At 39.0% G+C, this 20,317-nt stretch overlaps 1 protein-coding gene across 1 annotated transcript; it reads left to right on the forward strand.

Moving 5' to 3' along the window:
• The first annotated feature begins 5,757 nt into the window (after window positions 1-5,757).
• Window positions 5,758-20,239, forward strand: lactbl1b (lactamase, beta-like 1b). The gene is made up of 7 exons (XM_018704418.2): window positions 5,758-5,819; window positions 8,151-8,322; window positions 10,027-10,133; window positions 12,673-12,830; window positions 16,068-16,315; window positions 17,459-17,564; window positions 17,965-20,239. The coding sequence occupies exons 1-7, from the start codon at window positions 5,760-5,762 to the stop codon at window positions 18,941-18,943; spliced, it is 1,830 nt and encodes a 609-aa protein (XP_018559934.1). The 5' UTR covers window positions 5,758-5,759; the 3' UTR covers window positions 18,944-20,239.
• Window positions 20,240-20,317: the final 78 nt, after the last annotated feature.

Below are 20,317 nucleotides of genomic sequence, written 5' to 3' on the forward strand. Positions count from 1 at the left end.
AGCTTTTTTAGAGCCTATTTGTGATTGAGTTTGTACTCTTTATTTTAGCAGTTCAGACAGTCCATATGACATATCTTGGCTTGTTAAAATGTACCACACCAAGTATTCTTAAGTCCTTTGTCTTTGTTCAAAACTTCTGATGTGAACAAACCCTGTGTAACAATGAATATGTATGGTATTCGTGTAACAAGGGGATTGTGTAACACTCATGTAGAGAACATTTAATACAACAGGCCCCTTCATATCACCAGTGATCTTGTGCATAATGAAAGCATCAATGACCGCAGCAGCAGTGTGCAATAAGCTTGTAACTCTGAGCAAGAAGCCATATGTACTAAAGAGAGTTGCCTGTATATTTATTCTCACACCATTTCTGCTCTAAGTGCCCCTCATTATTTTTTAAGATGTACAGATCCAAAGTGTCATGCTCCTTAATGATTGTAGGCATGAAGAGACGTAGCATGTCATCCATCTACATTTTGGATTACTGTTGTCACGGACAACAGGCCTGGTCTGAGCACTTATCTGTGTTCATCAGTCTGTATTAAAATGCATCTGACCTACAAGTAGTAGATGTTTTCCATGTTCCTATTCAACATGAAATGAGAACATTGCGGATAATTAGGTCAGACGTCTTCTATAAATCCAAAACAGAACCAGAGTCTGGGGAAAGAAGTCTAGTTTAGGCGTCTTTTTGATTCTTTAGCTTCTGCCAAATTGTTTTGTGTGTGTTCCAAGAAATGGCTCCAAAATCATAAGGTGAAGGAATATGCATCTAATGTGCCAGGAAATTTAAAGAAACCAGAGCAATATACATGATTGAACCACAAAAGGTTTTTTTTAGACCCGTCTTTTATCTCCTACTCTATGAGAGGATGTTCTCTATGTAAAACCAACAACCTCATTAATGGGCTGTGTAATCTTCTCTGTCTGTTAGAACTATTCTCAGCCAACCAGTTGGCATTTTGCTTTGTTGAGTGACCTTGATCCTCCAAAAACCTCATGCCATGCAAATGCAAAAGCAAAAATAAATAAATTAATAAAAAATACAAATGCACACAAAACACACACACCGCACACACTGATAGGGCACACATTTTTGTGCCATGGCAGATGTGGCCATTGGCTGTGATGGTTAATCCAGAACGCTGGGTTTGATACAAGCAGGATTTAGCCATAACCATGATACTAACATCTGTCAGGATTCAGTTTTCGAGCTCCCAAACCCGCACGGAACAAAAGTGGAATATTTTTGTCTTACTGTCTTGGTAAAGAGGAGGGAGAAGCAGTTAATAGATTCAGAACCTGAGGTAAGTGTACAAGGAATTAATCAATGTAGAATGTTTCGTGGCCTAGAAAAGAGGTGCTTGATTCATTACAGCTTATGTAACACAGTTTTCCACAGTCTGGATGCTTTGTGCATTACTTTATTTTGCAGATGTTCTGCATTTCATAGGGGCTTATAAACATAATTTATATTTTGAAAAGGTCAATGTCATAATAGACCTGTTATGAAATATGAATTAATAAGAGGGTTTCAGTAATTATGACTGCAGTTTATTGTTCCTTATTGTCACAAATGCGCCCAACTGAATACAAATTAATTACAAATATAGTGCAGGAAATTAGTGTTAGTTTGGTCTGAAATCTACAATTATATTGGAAAAAAATACCTCTTGCTATTATTTATCACTACATTGCTGATATCAGGGAGAATCACATACACTCATTGCCAACAACATATTTTAGTGATAAAGTCACTTTTTATTTAGATTTTTTGGTGTTGTTGTTGATAAGAGGTTATTTAGGGTGATGGACTAATCAGGTAACTTGTTTTAAAGCTTGTATCATCTCAGCCTCTGCTGATTACATGATAAGACACTGTACTGAATATCTGCTTTTAATGAATAGCACCTTTGAGGCAAATGAACACAGAAGTCATTCGGGATTTTCAGCTGCATAATTAAATCCAGACATTTTAAGTGCGAGTGTTTATCTTAACCTAACAGTCTCTGTTATAATTCTACAACTTTTAGATGAAAACCTGTTCATTATGTGATGCTGACAAAGATATTTAACCTTTACAGTCACATATAATGTGGCTAAGTTTTCTCATCACACAAAATTGATAACTGACATTTGAACCTCTTTAATTCTTCACAGAAATAGATTTCACTAGGCTACAGATTAAACCCTCATTGCCTGTATAAGATGATGCCTGCATAACAATATGACAAATGGCTTTGTGAATGGCATAAATATGACAGGAGTGAGAACAGTGGGGGACATTATGACTTTAGATTGACTGGTGGAATCAATCCTTGAATGATCCTTGAAAGAAATTGGGCCATTGCAGCAGCAGACAGCACAGAAGACAAATCAAGAACTGAGCAATTGACAAAAACAAAGTAAAGGGCAATTAACCATTATAATGTTAAGTATAATAATCAGTACTCAAGATGCATAATGTCCTAGCACAATCAATACAATATCTTAATCACACAAAAAAATTAAATGGGCCCATAAAGTCTCTGGTGTATTAATTAGTTACCTGGTGATCCTTTTACTTTTAGTGTCATCATGAGGTCAAAGTTGAAATTTATCCAATACTTTGGTTTATGATCAAAAACCTGCTAAACTAATAACACTTTCAACAGCCTCAACTACTGCTATTTAATAGATGTTTGCAAGCTAACAAGCTAAAATAAGATTATATCAGAGTGATAACATTGTCATTGTGAGTATGTTAGCATGCTGATTTTAGCATCTAGCTCTGCCTCACAGAGCTGCTAGCATAGCTGTAGACTCTTGTTTTACCCAGAATTCATTCTTCATTCTAACAACATTTTTTGTTTTAGGAAATTTGCATTGTGAAAAACTCTCCATGCAGTGAATTAACTTAGTGTATAACCAACTTCGTTAAAACAAAAAAATCGTACTTTAAGACCATCTCTTCCAACAACAAGCTAATAACACGGCTGAGATGATGCAGCCTGGTCAGCACATTTAGAGGCTGCTCTGTAAACAGCAACTAATTTCAACTCCCTGGCACAGTGAACCAAAGTACCGAAATGCCAGGTCAGGTTTTAGCTTGATGCTGAATATCTGATGGAAGTTTAATTGGGTTTTGGAGGCCGAGAAATGTAGGGCACACTACAACCTGTTTTTTTCTTTTGCTTCTGTGCATTAGGATTAAAGGTAAATGCGTATAATCCACTGTGACTGGTTGACCTCAGAGTGAACATCAGTAATCATTTCAGCAACAAAATTAGATCTAGTGAATAAATACTCATGTCAAGCATTGTGTTGCACCTGCTTCCCATAGTGGTTCATTCATCAACAGACAACTGAATTTGTTTTTAGTATTTTTATGAATAGACCTTCATGACCTGCTGATATTGCATAGTTTGTACTTTTGAAACAAAAACAAAATCCTTGAGTGTCTCGGCCCATTTTAACAAATCAAATGATCAGCTGACTGGGCTGTATGTAGCCTAATGTTCCATGATGATCTTTTTTGTTTTTCATTTCTGTATTTCATGTTGCTACAATGTGAAACACCATAGGAAAACCAATGTACAATTAACTGTATTACTGTAAATATAAGCATTAATGTCAAGTCAAATCCAACTGAAATTTCAATTTCATTTTCATACTCAGTCATTCCACCTTTAAGTCTTTCAAGTCTTTCCAGTCTTTTGAGTTAAAAGTATTCTCTATTGAGCATTCACTGAATTTGGCAAAACAAGGAAATATTAGCAGAGCCTTCTTTCCTTTAGTTTGAAGAAAAGTTATGTCTGAGACGTGTCTTATTCATTTTATTCATGTTGAGGTTGAGTCATGGTGATATTAATGAAAACAATGCTAGCCATGCCGAAGGTTAGAATCCACCCCCATATACTTGGAGTGTATCAAAGGCAGCATCATGTGAAGTCTCCTTGTCTCTCTTTGGTGAAGAAAAAGTTTAAAAAGTCTTAAGAAGAAAGAAGAAGAAAGAATATGAGGCAAATGATAAAAATGACCCTGAATTTCCTTCACACTCAATACAATATAACTGCAAGGAATGCAGTTCACAATATGACTCAACTCAGCAGTAAATAGTGGTTGATGAATGAACATTTTTATGTGATCTTAACCGAACAAGTTTCATTCAGCTGTTCTAACAAACTGGTCTGTACCAGTTCTGTTGGCTTACATTTTTGAAGCAGCAGGCACCTTCAAGTTTTTGAGTAGTTTAATGTTTTACGAAGTGGTCTGTTGTTTTGTGGTGCTTCAGTGACTGGGGTCAAAGGGTGAAAGAGAAATACACCTGGTTTATTGAATCACAGTGATACTTATCTTAGTCTAAGATTCATTAGCTTTGTCCATCTTGCTCTTAGCTCCCATACATTCCAGTGAAGAAGAAAAGTGATGCACAGCAGTACAGTGTGTGTAAACATTAAATTGAAACATTGGTTTCACCTTAATCAAACATTTCTTTTTTATGGGCAGACAATAGACATCTGGGGGATCATTAAGATATCTTTAAAGATGTGACATGTTGCTAGATGATAAGTAAAACACAATATTTTCACTTTCCCCCTAAAGTTTGTGTTCGGAACAGAACTACAATGAAAGAGTAACGTACAGAGGGAGTTTGAACTTCTCTTTAAAGCTGTAATCTTTCATTCATAGTTCTTTTGTGTGCACATATGAAAGCCATCCCAAAGAGAGTGTCATGACAGTGTGCACTGTTATCTACATTTTTACGATTCATCATGTCTCATCCCTCTGTGAAGGCAAGCTTTTCACCCCACCTTTTTGTGTGGCCATTCTGTACAAGTATAAAAACTTTTGCCTTTAGAAGTGGTCAGACAACACTTTGTTTGCACTACTTCATTTCAAGCACATTAGGACCTTAAGGCAAAGTGTGAGGGGTGATGCTGGTAGACATTCTCAGCATCCAACAAGTCCACCACGAAGACTCTTGGACGTCCATCTCAGAGTGGTCCATCACATCAGACACCAAATTTACTCACACACACAAAAAAGGTGCATATGTGGTCTCTTTCTGGGGCAACTGAGTCCATCCCTGGCTCACTTGTAATTCAGACCCTTCTTTTCCTGGGTCTTGTTGAACAAGAAGACTTTGACAAACTGGTCAGAGTGAGCAAGAGCTGTATCGTGTTCCCCTCCTCTTCCTCCTGAGCACTGCCAGCAGCAGTACAACTGGTTTGCCTCGCAGTGTGATGTTTGCACAGTGTATGTAGCAGGTCTTGGTCTCTTTTCCCCACCACTGATACCCTCTATCATCCAGTGTCTGACTGTCAACTACTGCTCTACATTGGACAATACAGGGCTGCTATTTTGCTCTTGCCACAGTTGTTGGTGTTCAAGAGGTTGGCAAAGGAGCATAAAAATATTTACTGTAGATCAATCCTTCTAGAGGTTGGCACAATACAGTTTTTGGTAATTAGTTCACTATGAGTCATAAGATAAAGTCAGTCTATATCATCACATTTATATATGTCAGAGTGTTGCAAGCTGCTCCAGCCATAAGAAAATGGGGTTCTTGGCTGTTGTTGCCATGCCTCCTCTTGCTCTAATTCAATATCTGCGGGTGTTATATGCAGAGAGAAATGTCACACAATGCATGGTGGCTTCCTTTTATGATTTTAAACCTGCCTTACAGTAAGATAGAAAAGCAAAGACAACATATTTTGAGCAATCTGTAACTGCTTGTTTTTGTTTTTCATGCAGCAGCTGGTGCAGGCAGAGCCATGGGCAAGGCGGGGAGCAAAGTCCTGAGAGAGACCTCAGTGGATGGGGTTCAAGCACAGGTACCTGCCTGCAACACATCCTGCACAAACTCTCAGACACGATAAACACATGAAGGAACTGAGCTTGAAAATACACAAAAATGTGTATTAAACTGAAAATACATGAAACTACTGTGTGGTGTTTAGAGGTTGTGTGTGCATTTGTGTTTGTTTATCCTGACTCTGGTGAGATGGGCCAGCTGCTGTGCTGCTTTACAGCTATCACAGGTTATGCAACCAGGATCAGCAACAGCTTGCTTTCACACTTAATTTTTCCACATAGTATCATCATACCTACAGTGAGCTTTGGACAAACCATTAATATCTTATGCTTGAGCTGACTAAGGGAATGACACTCACCAGATGTACGCAGTGATGGATAGATATTCTATTTATTGCCAAGATTTTCAGAGTATTTTTTATTATTCATATAAGCTAACCATCCAGGAGGAGATAGATCAATCTCCATCTGATTAGATATGATTTTATGTTGTGATACTGTGAGAAAGAAAGACTTTTTAGATGATTTAACCAGATTTTATCCTGCTCTGTTTTTCCAGCATTCCCAAAGATCTGATATATGTTTTGGGAGTTCTGTAGTTTTTAAGATCAGTGCAAAACACCTATAAATCCAATACTGCCATCAAGTTTTCCTACTCATAGATTTTTAGTGTCCCTTTGCTCCACATTATGTTTTCACTTTGCCTCTCCAGTTTCTCTGTGCTCCCATTAAATCCCATTAAATCTGTTACATGTATATATATGTGTGTGTGTGTGTGTGTGTGTGTGTGTGTGTGTGTAGCAAGCAGAATATTTTTATACATTTTAACACATGTCCTGACAGGATCTTGGAGCATTGCCTGCCATGGCCAGTGGTGAATATTAAAAGTATAAATATAGTGCTTTGGTATAACCAGTATAGCAAATCTCATCATCTCATGGTATATCTCATCATATCATTCAACCCCACCGCCCACTATTTGATAAGAAGATAAGATGAGCAGGCTTAGCAGTCATAGGCATTACTCTTGAATACAAAAGTCAGATGAGATGATTTTTTTGGTAACACTGCATTACTGGTCAGTTTATGGACTTTATGTTAAACAATGAATGTTTTTCAGCAAATAAATAAATAAAAATGAATAAAGAATTTAAAAAATGGTCAGTATATGAGTCAACATGATCTTATCACAGATAGCAGCATCACCATAACAAGAAACTACAAGAAAGTAATTAATAATTAATAATTAATTTATCCTCCAGGGAACAATGACAAGTTTATTTTTCAGCTCTTTAAGGTCTCTCTCACATATCTTATTTACAATTCTTAAAACAACAACCATTTAAATTTAAGGGATTCTTATTAAAATGTTTTTAAAAATGTAATTGGCCAATATGTCATATTCTGATATTTAAAGATTTTGTATTAGCCACAAAGAAATCCAGCATTAGACAGGCTCTGCGTTAAATGTGTCAGCTAGCAGTGGTTAGAGTGAAAAAGTTGGAGCACATCTTATCTGTGCTCATTATCTAAATTCCCCTCGACATCCCAAATTGTCTGCCGTTCCCTCACCCAGCTGATCCAAATTCTCTGCACCCATGTGATTGTACTTTTCAGTTTACGCTCTAGCTAAAAGGCGCACCCTATCACCCCATCTCAACTTGCTTTAGCTGAGTGGGTGCCATCTTTGTCAGCTCGTGCAGCTCGGCGGTGGGCTCCACAAGGCGATAGCAGGACTGAAGTGATTTGATTCACTGGGATTAAGGATTAAGATTTCCCCCCGCCGCTTTGGTGGAGTAAATCTGGGGATTATGATGTCAACCGCCTGTGGCTGCAGGGGAGGAAATTGAATTGTGAGGGACGGGAGCGCTGATGGCCCAGAATTATAGCACAGTCAGTGAGAAATCAGAGCTGGGAGTCCATATCTGTGCCTTTCACCTGCTCAGGAAAACCACCATTGGATACCATTTACTGCCTTTGGGATCTAGGAGTCACTCACATAGTAGAACTAACTCTGAGCAAATGTATAGGATGTTGGTTGAGTGATAAGAGGATTTCTGTGTCACTGGTAATCCACCCTGCTCTGGCCTGTGAAGCATCAGGTGGTGAGTACCGTTAAGTGCTACAGAGATCACTTGTGTAGTGAACAAGGTGACAGGGATTTCTGACTTCTTTTTACAGCTGAAGTCAACAGATAATATGAAGCAGAGCATAGAAAATATTTCTGGTCAGATGCTGTAAATATGGGAAACTTTCAGATGTGTGCAACCTAACAATTTTACACATTCAATGCTATAACCTACTGTATGTTATTGCATGTTTGTGTGTCTGTCTGTCTGCCTGTATCAAAGCCAACCCCTGCTGTGGCTGCTCCTGCTGCGACTGTTAAATTAGAAGGACTCACAAAAGCCAGCAGGATGAAGGTGAAATGGACCCAGCTGGGTTTGGTATTCTTCCTCGTTTTGTCACTGGTGATGACCGGATGCTTCTTCTGGCAGTATCAGCTCCCAAAGGTTCTGCCAGGTAAGGCCAACGCAGGTGACAGATGATGCACTGTGTTGTGTGAGATGGGTTTTTTCCCTCTGAAATATTGTTGCTGTGAGGGGAATTATGTCTTGAACAGTCTTCCTCTTATCTCGATACTTTAATGTTTGGGGTTTTCCAGAGACTTTTGATGTATTAGATTTCAGATTTAATAGTTTTTCAGGGTTACTGAAACATAAAAATTGCTAATAACCCAGTGCTCGAGATCTGGACTTGAGGCAAAACTATACAGTATTAGTGTGAAAATTTAGTTTTAATAAGACTGTGAGCTGTACTTTATTTGAGAGTTGGCTGCCTTCAGGTTTGACCTTTCTAAAGACAAATAAAATAAAAATATCTGTTGAATTTTTGAAAAGGTCGCTGCATGATACGTTTTTGCCTGCACTGGAACTTTTTGTTTATGTTTCTCATAGTTAGCATTTCCATTTCATTAGCACATAGTTTATCATTTGGTAATTTTGGTTTAAAAAACAATGCAGAATAACCAAACTCCTGCTAAACATTCTCACAAATTAACCATTTGAAAGAGCAGTGGATCTCTGTGTCTGTGATACTGTGAAGCTCCTTATTTATTTCATTTGCCATTCAAATATAGCTGTTAGCTTGCAGCTAACTTGGATGCTCCTTTTTATCTGATCTGACTGCAACAACAACAACAACACAACCTCAGTTCCTACTGCGACGCTAATAATTGATAGATAATTTTTTCCCTTACTAAGAGATATATCTCTCATAATTAAGAGAGATTAAAAATCTCATAATTGTGCGATCTTTATCATGTAATTATGTGATAAAGTCTGAACCTGCCACAGTTGTTGCTCCTGCTGGTTGTGTGTATAACTGGCAGTATCATAACGAGTTCAGGTTCTCAGGAGGTCAGTTAAAACTGGCTAAACAAAGTGGAACTTGACAGTAAGTTGATTTTCATTTCTTAGACAATACAAATTGGATTTAAAAATCACAAAGACAACATTGGAAACAGGCAGAGACAGTGAAAAGCTTTTAATTGTAATGCATTCAGTCCTGGAAAATCCATGTAAATGTCAGAGTATGGCATCCCTCCAGCTGCAGGAGTAGAAGTCTGGCTTAAACATGTTGACACTTAATTATAACATTGCATCAGGTTCTTAACTGATATTTCTTCAAGCTGAGCGCACAAACAAAATGCTTTATTCTCTGAAATACTGCCCATGTTGGTAATCTCTGTGTGAGTGTATGTGAGTGAAGGGACATCAGGTGATGTTATTAATGGGAAAGCAGGGCTCCCTGCTGGTTCTGATTCATATTTCCAATATGCACTGATACTTCTCTTTATATTCCAAAAAACTCATTTTTCGTGCATGTTCTTTAGAATGGAAATGCAAATGGTGGCCTGAAGCTACAATGAAACATAATGAAATACACCCTGCATTCACAGTGGGACCATGCTGCATCTGCTTTGATCAGCGAGTTGTATATCATGCATCCTGTTAAATTGTATCCAGTAAGATCACCGGGGTTCACTGGGAAACAGAGAGAATCAATGAAGCCCAAAGCCACCAACTTATGCTATAGCCTTTGTGTCATCAATACATTATTCTATCAAGTATCAAGTGGGAATTACAAAAGCCTGTCCCCACCTCCCTCTTCTACATTTTCTACTTTCTTCCTTTCTTTTTTCTCATTTTCTACCCATCCACTCAGATGAAGGGATGGGTCGCAACGCCAATTCAGAGATGACGTGTCCCCGCTTCCCTGAGCCTCTCCCGCTGGAGCATCCCATCCCCAGTCTGAAAGAGGCCCTGGAAAAGGTGAGAGGAGCCGTTCATCCCTGCACAGATTTACAGTAAATCTGCGGTCGCATTTCCATCACGCGCTCTCAAGTCAGGGGAAAATTTACAGGCTGACCAGTGGTAATCCTTCACACCAAATGCTGTTGTAGTTGACAGAAGGAGATTAAAGATATAGCGGATGAAAAAAATGTGAGTGTCTGTCCGAGCAAAAGGTTGTGTTTCTGTACACAGAGAGCAGCCGGAGACAACAACATTTCAGCTCCTCTGAGGATGTGGAGCAGTGGGTGCACATTAGTAATGAAGATATTTGGTGAAAAAGATAGGTGAACATCAGCACCAAAATTCCACTCATTAATTTAAAGTCAAGCAAAAGTTTTCCAGTTAAATTTCAGTTTGCCTGTTCTGAGAAAAGATTCTTTCATCTCTGCAGCGAAACTGATAATGAAAATCAAACATGAGAACTCTTTGATATTCATTACAGTGAAAGACTGTCCTGTGAGAAACTTGAAGATAAATGGAGTCTTTGTTCAATTAATTTTAAAGAATAACGTTCTTTTACCTGCAGATTTCACTTTGCAAACAAAGGCCACTGATTTCTCTTAATGAAAACAGGAATATATTTTATAGACTGTTCTCAGTCTGGCAGAGTGGAACATCAAAGTTATTGCTGTGGGGTTTCATGTTGCAGTTAATAAGGGACACCAAAGGCATGTAAAAGTAAAAGTGCACAAAAAAAGTGCACTTGAGCTGTGGTGCTCATTTCATAAATAGATACCTGTAGGTTCAATATAAACAGCATGAGTGTCAGTATTGGCAGTCCCACTTAATACATGTATGAATGTTACAACATGTCTAAGCACCAAACCATCAACACATGGCTTTGAGTTATTACACTGTACTTTGAATTCACTTTGTAGTTTTACTTGAGTAACAAATCTGTATACCTCTTCCATCACTGTAGAGCAAAGTAAAAATACTTTGATACAATTTAAAGTTCTGTTTTTTTCTGAACTTCTGAAATTCCGCTTCAGTAAAACTATCAGCTAAAGCATCCAAATACCTGTGCAGTAAACAGGCCCCTGTGAGTCATATATTTATTACAAATGACATTATTACATCACTAATACTGATACCTCATTGTGTAAGCAGCAGTATTTTACTGTTGTAGCTGGTCATGTTGGAACTAACTACTGTGTATATACTGTTAAGTAGTTTAGTTCAGTGGCTTCCAAACTGGGATACTTTTCTGTTGGATACTGTTCTTCTCATTTTGGCCTCAGAAAAGTTTTTTAAATGGTACAATCAATAAATTCTGAGAAATTTAGAAGGGAAATTTCTCTTTGAGGGAGCGAACAACTCATTAAGATCTGAAACATGACAAGAAGCTCCACTGCTAGACACTGCTTTTCTCTAAAGGGTGACGAGCGAAAAAGATTGGGAATGACTGGTTTAATTTTTAAAGATGCACTGTATTTTAGAAGATTATTGTGTTTATGTAAAAAGTAAATGTTTCTGTTAAATAAATGTTGTGGAAAGTACAACCATTTCCTCTCAGATGTAGATGACTAGAAGTATAATGCAGCATAAAAAATGTATATCAAATGGAAAGTCATGTTGAAGTACCTCAGATCTATACTTGGGTACACCACTGCTGTCCTAGACACAATTACATAAAAAATGTCTGAAATTGTGCAGACACAGTAAGAGGTATTTTATAACTTTTATTGCTTTTATCTAAACTCTAACATCAGGACATGTGATGGGTCACACACATCTCTCTAAAGCATACTGTTAAAATACTTCAAGGGCATCTTTTCAGAGCAGATGGTTTGAGTTTAGCCATTAACTCTCTGCCTTGTGTCTCTTGTCTTGATGAATTCAAATTCCTGCACAAGGTAAGAGCGCTGAGAAATGTACAGCAACGAGAAAAGTACAACTTGAGCATTAAAATAAATGTGCTGTGATCATTGCTTTAGCAGTCATCTGAAATGCATAAAGCATTTAACATCATCAGACACACAGTTCAGACTAATTCTTTCTATATAGGAAGAAAACAGTGATCTAAATGAACATAATGCAGAGCTGCACAGACATATTCATTTTTGTATATTTTTTGTATTTGTATAATTGTATATAGACAACACGAGGAGAAAAACTGTCTGTGTCACAAGTTCAAGAAAATAAGATGAAAAAGTTATCACTTTACCGCCTCTTATTTGAGGTCTAACTGTATAATTATTTTGGCTGATTGCTTCTATAATGAGGGTGTTGTGAGGCCAGTGATCGAAGACTGCAAATACACTCACTTAATTTGACACAGAACAGTTTATACATTCTGGCAAATGACATTTTTTCAGCTTCCTTGCCAAGAGACTGATGAGAGGAACAGCACCACTCTCACATCTGCACAGTAAATATGATGCCACAGCCAGCAGCCAGTTAGCTTAGCTTAGCATAAAGACTGGTAGCAGGGGGAAACAGATAGCCTGCCTTCATTATTTATGAAATATCCTACCTTACAGAATAAACTCCTCACTTCCTGCTCTGTCTCCTTCAGGTGGACATTTTGCTCCGGCAGAATATCAACCCCATTAGCCTTCCCGCTCTGTCGGCCATTGTGATTTTAAATGACACCGTTTTGTGGACTGGCAACTTTGGAAAGAGGAACGGCAGTGACCCTCTCTCAGGACTCCCCAATGAGTACACAATCTACAGGTGAGTACTGGGCCGAAACTGTTCACTTGCCTGATAAAAGTGGTAACCCGCAAGACCCCTGAAGTTGTTAGGAAATCACAGACACAGTGTGTGAATTTTTAAGCAGTAAATGTAAACTCCCCTCAAACTCAACTCAAGCTCACTCATCAAACACCTGATGTCCTCTTTCTTGGATTTTCTGTCTGCCTTTCTTCAGTCATCTTTTCATAGTCTGCACAGTCACAGTGTTTATCACATCTCATTCTCACTGATCACTTTTTCTTCTATTGATTCTGTTGCTGCAGTCAGAGGCATAAAGCCTTCCTGTGCTGCAGAGGAAGCAATGTGTTTTCATTACTGGATGAGTATTGTTGTATCATCTTGATTTAGCGTAATGGGACCATTAGCTGTGGATGTAAATATCATTCAACCAGTGCACATCTGCCCAGTAGCTCCTGATTTTGATGTGTAATTGATGTTGCATGATGGCGATCCTATTTCTCCTGAAAGTGATTATTCTAAAAAGGCAAAGTAACCACTCAGTCTGTGTTACAGCTGAGGTCTCTGTAGGGATGAGTAAGCTACATAAAACCATTTGGAATTGGCAGTTAAAGTTATTTAACTGCAGGAACAGATCAGTTTTGATTAAATTGGATTTAGAGTAGGCCCTGTGGGTGTTGCCGAACCCAAGATTTACAGTAATAATTACAAAAAGAGAACTCTTAGCTTAGAGGTTTTACCTTTCTCTAACATAAAAAAAAAGTTGACTCACTGAGCTCCTCCGCAGTTTCCTCTCTTGTCTGGGCAAACACCCATACTCTCTAGTGTGTCTCAGGTGCAATCAATTAGCATTAAACAAGAGACACACCAAATCAAAGCCACCATGAATAACAGTCAAGCTGGTGTATAAGTGCCTCACCAGGTGGACTGGGTGCTCCTCCAATGTGTGAGTCACCGAGGGGGAACTACAAAACAATATTAATAAGTCACACTCTAACATCTGCGTGAGGCTGTTGCATTATCACAGCAATGAGTTCAGCTAAAGCCTATATTAGCATGCTAATATGCTCATAGTGACAGTGCTGGTGTTCAGATGTTTAGCATGTTAACCATCTTTCACTTTTGAGATCCTACAATTTCCTTAACGCAAACACATATTGTGTTAGACCTTCTCCCACATCTCAAACTCTACTTAATGTTAAAAAAGTCTTGAAGTCCAGCCCAAGAAAACCTCAATGATCCAAGACTCAAAAAAAGCTCCTCCGTAGTCACAGAAGACATTATGCAACCATGCCTATAGACTGAGTAGTAGTCAGCCTGTGTTGTTTATGTGTAAAATTGGTGGAACCCTTTGACACTTGATGATTACTCTGCTTTTTAGTGAGCAGTGCCACAAATGTATGTTGAAAATCAGTCACAAATTATCTGTCATCATTAAATTGTTCTTTAGGGTGAGCTTGTAACAAAAATGTCAACAGTTAGTTACATAATGGTATTTAACATGAACACACACACACATGTACACAAACATAATGTACAGTATTGGGCTCCAATCAATCCAGCAGCCAAACAAAACTATTACTCATAACAACAAGCTCCAGTACTTTGCACACTGTAGCTCACATTTAACTCTTACAAGATGTGACATTTAAAAATAGGTGCATAAAGAATTATTGAGTTCTTTCAAATGTGCTCTAAGTGCTCTGACACATTCACAGCTGCTCCTGAAAGTGCTTATGATCCATTTAAGTAAATTTTCCCCAATTAAACAGTTTTGCTGAAGTTTGTAATTTTGTTCAGTGCAGGCAGACACAGTCAATGTTATGTCTATGAGCTTTCAGCATAAGCGCTCATCTGTGGAATCAAAGCACTGCACGCTGTGACGACTAAGTTTCAAGTTTGTAAAAAAAAAAAATAGGATGTCTGCTTTGAAAACTTTTGGCTTAACATCATCTTAACATCAACAGATTTTTTTTTGCTGTCAGACTGCACCACATCCATGTGCTTTATTTGTGAAAAGCTATCTGTTTGGTAAACACAGAATAACTCTTTATGTAAGCTCCTAGAATAGGAGTCGTGTTGTAGGTGTTTACACATACCTAGGCCAGTCTAGGCTGTGAAAGGCGGTATTGAAACTCGGAAAACACAGATCAAGGAGTATGTTTTAACTGTCAGCTTGTATAGACATTTATATAAATCAGTACCCAATCACAATCTTCACACATAAAACAACTATGCATTTAAATCTCGTTAAGTTAAATCAGTTTTAGGTTTTAGTTTTACCTACTAGTCTTATTTATGATAAGTTTAACCTTCTTATTAGCCCGCCCCACAACCAGTAAAACACCTTGAGAATGGATTTTGTAGTGACACACCTTGTCCGCATTACTGATTTGCCTCAGTAAAATCTAGAATGACATAACAATGTACAATCTGTGAAGTCCACAAGGGAAGCAAGGAACAAACCTCCTCCACTCAAAAATGTGGTTTTGTCAATGTTACTTTGTCATTACTACCCTTTGTTATGTTTGAGCTCCACTTAGCACTTGAGCACGGTGTTGCAGTGGCTAGCACTGTTGCCTCCTTCTCCCTGTGCCTGCTTGGTTCACTCTGGGTACTCCAGCTTCCTCCAACAGTCTAAAGACATGCAGGTTAATTTGTGACTCTAAACTGCCTGTGAGTGAGAATGGTTGTTTGTCTCTATATGACACCCCTGACATATGATCATATGACTGATGATCTGTCTAGGGTGTACCCCGCCTCTCTCCCAGTGTCCAGGTCTGAGCTTAAGGATAAATGATATAGCTAATGAATGGATGAATATACAGAATGTCAGTGTGGCACTAGAGGGCTAGGTGTTTCCTACTGTTTCCAGTCACTATGCTAAGCTAAGCTAACCAGGTGCTGGCTATAGCGTCATATTTACCACACAGACACAAGATTGTTTCTTCTCATCTAACTTTTGGCAAGAAAGCTGATGAACATATTCCCTGAAAAATGATTGAAACGAGTCAAATGATTCCTTTGAGTCTCACTTATTAGAGTGATGGCCAGGCATCTGGTAAAAGACAATGGGGAACAGATGGAAAGCAAAAAAGAAAAGGAAAAAAACAAAGCCAGGAAGTCAGATGCAAAGGTGGCAGTTTGCAGTAAACAAAAACTGTGCATCAGTGTACCAAACACAAAAACACTCCTGAAGTTTTCCTTTTTTTTGACAGATTAAAAAACAATCACATTGCTCTGTTATCTGCCTCACAGAATTGCCAGCCTGTCCAAAATCTTCCCAACGCTGATGCTGTACAGACTGTGGGAAGATGGAAAGATCGGCTCACTTGATGACCCTCTGGAGAAATATGTGGAGAACTTCACCATCAAAAACCCTCTTGGGAAGTCGCGAGACTCTGAGCTGAAATACGTAACAGATGGTCTGATATTTCTGGACAGCGGGGAAGTTCAGATCCGCTCCTCCTCTGTCACCCTGCGCAGGATGGCCAGCCAGCTCTCAGGTATGAAGATACAGTGAATTACAATGAATGGACTTAGAATTTAACTAAACTCTAGAGTGACTTACCTGCAGTATGTTTTATTTAGAATTCTTGTGTTAAATATGGACATGAAACATGAAAACAATAAAAATGGTCCTTTTTAAGCAAAAATGCCAAACGTAATTGTTACAAGCTTCTCAAATGTAAGAATTTGTTGCTTTTCTGTGTCTTATGTGACATTAAATTAAATATCTCCGGGTTTTAGACTGTAAAAAGCCACTTGAAGGTTAGTTTGTTTGTCTTATTGTGGATTATTAAAGATCTGAAATTTTCTTCCATCACTGAAAATCACAAAATACAAACAGATCAAGGCAGCAGCAGTCTAGCAGCTCCTGTGTTCTGCCCAGTAAAATTACTGGTTTTATCTATGGAGTCTGGTAGTGATATATAGCAATGTTTCATGTTAAAGAAAAAGAATCTTACTCTTAAATAAAGAGATCTTTCTCTTTAGAAATCCTATCCATAGTGTCGGTGACAAAAACAAGCACTCTAGTGGACACTGACATGAAAAATTGCCCATTTTATTAAATTGCAGCAGCAGTTTGTGGTTATTACACCCCAAACATGGGAAAATAAGGTTCAAGTTAAAAAGTACCAGTTATCCTCAAAAGCTACTAACATGCAAAGAGACATTAGACATGTTTAAAAATGTTTCTTGTTGTTTATTGCTGTTTGTAATTGTATTTAGAGATTGCAGACAAACCTGCATTACAGTTATGTTGGAACTAAAGAGTTGGTGTGATCCTGCATAAACAGGCTCCCGTTTATCTGAAGACAGTTTTAAATTTGTAATACTTCACTCTGTGTAATTAATTAAAATAAAAGATGAAGAGAAACACCTGAGGCAGGAAGAATCATAAATCTTTGAATATCCTTCCCTGTCTCAGTTTATCATCGGGGTATCAGGGCTGAACAATAATCATGTTTGGGGAACTCTGAATTTGTCACGTACCAATAAAGTGTAATTGTAACCATCAAAAAGAAATAGAGTGGAGAGGAAAGAGAGAAGAGGAGGAATTGTTTTGTGCACACAAATACAGTTAATCTGTTGTTGTTGCCATTTTTGTTTTTTATTTAACCCTGTTTTACTGTGGGCTGATTCAGGCCTGCCCAGGAGACTCCGGGCCACAAATCTGCTTTGGAAAGGAAAAACACAGTCTGCAATCAATCTGCTACAAGATGATGTCCTCGTCGCAGACCCAGGCACCAAGTAAGATCTGTTTTGCTGTGTTGGTGCCATTAACTTGTACATTAATGCGCAAGCTAGAATTGAAGATTTAGATATTATAATAGAAGATTTGAGGCATTTTAAAACAGAATTCTGATTATTTTACTGATGCACTGATGACAGCAATATGATCAACAGTCAAAATAGTCTGGCAGATAACTTCCTGTAAAATCACAACTTATTGTTTTCCACACTTGTTTTGTAAAGACGCTGGTTGGTGGATTTTGACTAGCTGTTTCCTCCAGCTTCCTGTTTCTCTCTTAAGCTAACCTAACTGGCTGCTAACTGTATCTTCATAATTCAACCAGGAAAATAATTTTTTCGAATTTTCTACATGAACCAACTTTTTAAGATGTTCTCCATCTCTGTAACTTGCTTCCAGATGTCACTACAGCAACCTCGCCTTCTCTCTGCTCGCTCACGTGATGGCCGAGCGGGTGGCCGGCATGGACTACCAGCGCTGGATCACAGACAACATCCTTGACCGGCTGGGGATGGAGGACACCGGCTTCGACATCACCCCAGGGCTGCAGAGTCAAATGGCCGTAGGTGTGTACTCTAACGGGAAGCCGGCCCCGCTCTATGACCTGGGCTGGTACCGTCCTTCGGGTCAGATGTTCTCCACAGCGGCAGACTTGGCTAAGCTTGCCATGATGCTGCTGGGCGCTTATCACCGCAAGTTGCTGGAACCAGACTCACTGAAGATAATGCTGACCCCACTATTCAGGTGTGATAAGGACTACTTTGCAAACCGTACCGGGACACCATGGGAGGTGAATGAGCTGATGGGCTACGAGGTGTTGCGTAAAGACGGAGACCTGGACGGTTATTCTGCCACTTTCTCTCTGGTGCCTAGACTGAAGCTTGGCCTTGTGGTGCTCATGGCTGGCAGCAGGTCTCAGAGCCAGGATGTGGTCACCAAGGCTTACAACTATATCATCCCAGCCATAGAGAAAGCCTTCCGGGAGGCCAAGAAGGTCCTCTTCGCTCCCCCAAACCCAGACCCTTACATCGGCTTCTTCACCTACAGCAACATCACCTTCTATGAGATCAAAGCCGGACCAGATGGTGTTCTGATCATGCAGCAGTTTGGGCCTCAGATTGAAGAGCTGATCCCAGAAAAGTACAGGACAATAAAACTCAACTACCTGGTCGACCGGGTGTTCAGGGTGGTGTTTGAAAAAGAGTACCCTTGTGTTTTGCGAGTTGGCACAGCCTCGGTGTCCCTCGAGGCCCAAGATGGCCAATTATTTAACTTCTACACATTTGACAAGAGGGGTTTGTCCCCTGGTTTTGACGCCCCGGGACTGAATACGTATAATGTGGTGAGAATAGCCCGCAAGCCATCCTTCTCAAGCTGAAGTGCTGCAATGCCATGGCCTAAAGACAAATGGTACGTCCTTGGGATGTATGAGGGACTGTAAACAAAAAGGAGGCTGTGAATATTGAAAGACCAAATGGAAAAGTTGGGAGTCATTTTGGCGGTCACAGATAGGACTGTGCTCTTGATTTACAGAGAGCACAGGGAGGGAATGGTGTTTCTTCCTCCCAGTTGTATAATGTCTTGCACAGAAAATGAATTTATTTCTCTTCTGAATGATATATGTGACTGTCCCTCTCGCACTGGTCCTTCATTATGCCTCCTAACTGAACGTTCACATTATGCTGATACAGTGCTTGTGTTTTTCCTGCCTTCATTTAAGCCTTGGTCCTCTTGGTGTGCTCTGTCCTTGAGTTTTCATGAGTGAAAACAGCAGAACACTGGCTCATGGCAAACACTTGTTGGGGTTACATACATGAATATTTAGCCACATCTCATATTCAGTTCTTGGACCATGATTGCAGTTCCACAAAATCATCATTGTCTCATGCATATTTCATTTCTTTGTGGTACTATCCTTGTGGAAGGTAAAATCAGGACATTTTCATGGCAAATGTGAATATGCGTCTCTTTTAATTACACGGGGATGTTGCCACGGGTATGGAGCTGCTGATTTAATAGCAACAACCAAGCGCTTACATGTGACTAAAATGCAAAATATTTTGGCTCCTCAATAAGCGGCGATTAAGGACAGAGAGGCTTTTGGTTGCCTGTGTGACATTCTCCTGTGTAATCCCAGAAAATGGACTCCTATTCATCCTGACCTCTAACACCAATATTAATAATACACTGCCCTGACTGCTGCAGGAAAATGACAGATTCAAGTGTACAAAAATAACCCTCAAAATGCAATGGCTGATATTTTACCTTTTATGATAGATTGAGTGTCTGGGGAGGATGTGATGGAAATGGAATAGAGATTGAAAATGTTGCTTATTATGAAGCATCAGGTGCAACGAGTGAAATCGAGGAGAATGTGAATGTAAAGCTGCCTAAAAATTAAATCTGCTGTGTCCTCTATATGCGGCTATGGGTACAATACTGAAACTGGCATTCGATTGTACAATCCAATGTTGTCACGGCTCACAGAACAAAGCTTGTTCTGACTGATTGCAGAAAGGAAAAAAATCACTTGTTGTATCGAAAGCCATACTGAAGCAAAACTATACCTACATGCAAATTGTGCCATGTGTGCTGATTCTCTACTATTGTTCAGGTGCGTCGTACCAAGTAAGATGTAACATGAGGCTTGTGCAGCCCTTTAGAAAAGCAGCAATCACACTGATGAATAAATTCTATTATAATATAACATCGAAAAACACCAGGCAATAACAGTGGTTAAAAAAAGAATAAT

This window comes from Lates calcarifer, linkage group LG12 (assembly GCF_001640805.2).
Source record: "Lates calcarifer isolate ASB-BC8 linkage group LG12, TLL_Latcal_v3, whole genome shotgun sequence".
NCBI lineage: Eukaryota > Metazoa > Chordata > Actinopteri > Centropomidae > Lates > Lates calcarifer.

Coding starts and splice junctions, on each gene's coding strand:
- lactbl1b (XM_018704418.2), top strand. CDS start 5,760: ATGGGCAAGGCGGGGAGCAAAGTCCTGAGAGAGACCTCAGTGGATGGG. Junction 10,134..12,672: donor TGAAAGAGGCCCTGGAAAAG/GTGAGAGGAGCC, acceptor TGTCTCCTTCAG/GTGGACATTTTGCTCCGGCA. Junction 17,565..17,964: donor GTCGCAGACCCAGGCACCAA/GTAAGATCTGTT, acceptor ACTTGCTTCCAG/ATGTCACTACAGCAACCTCG.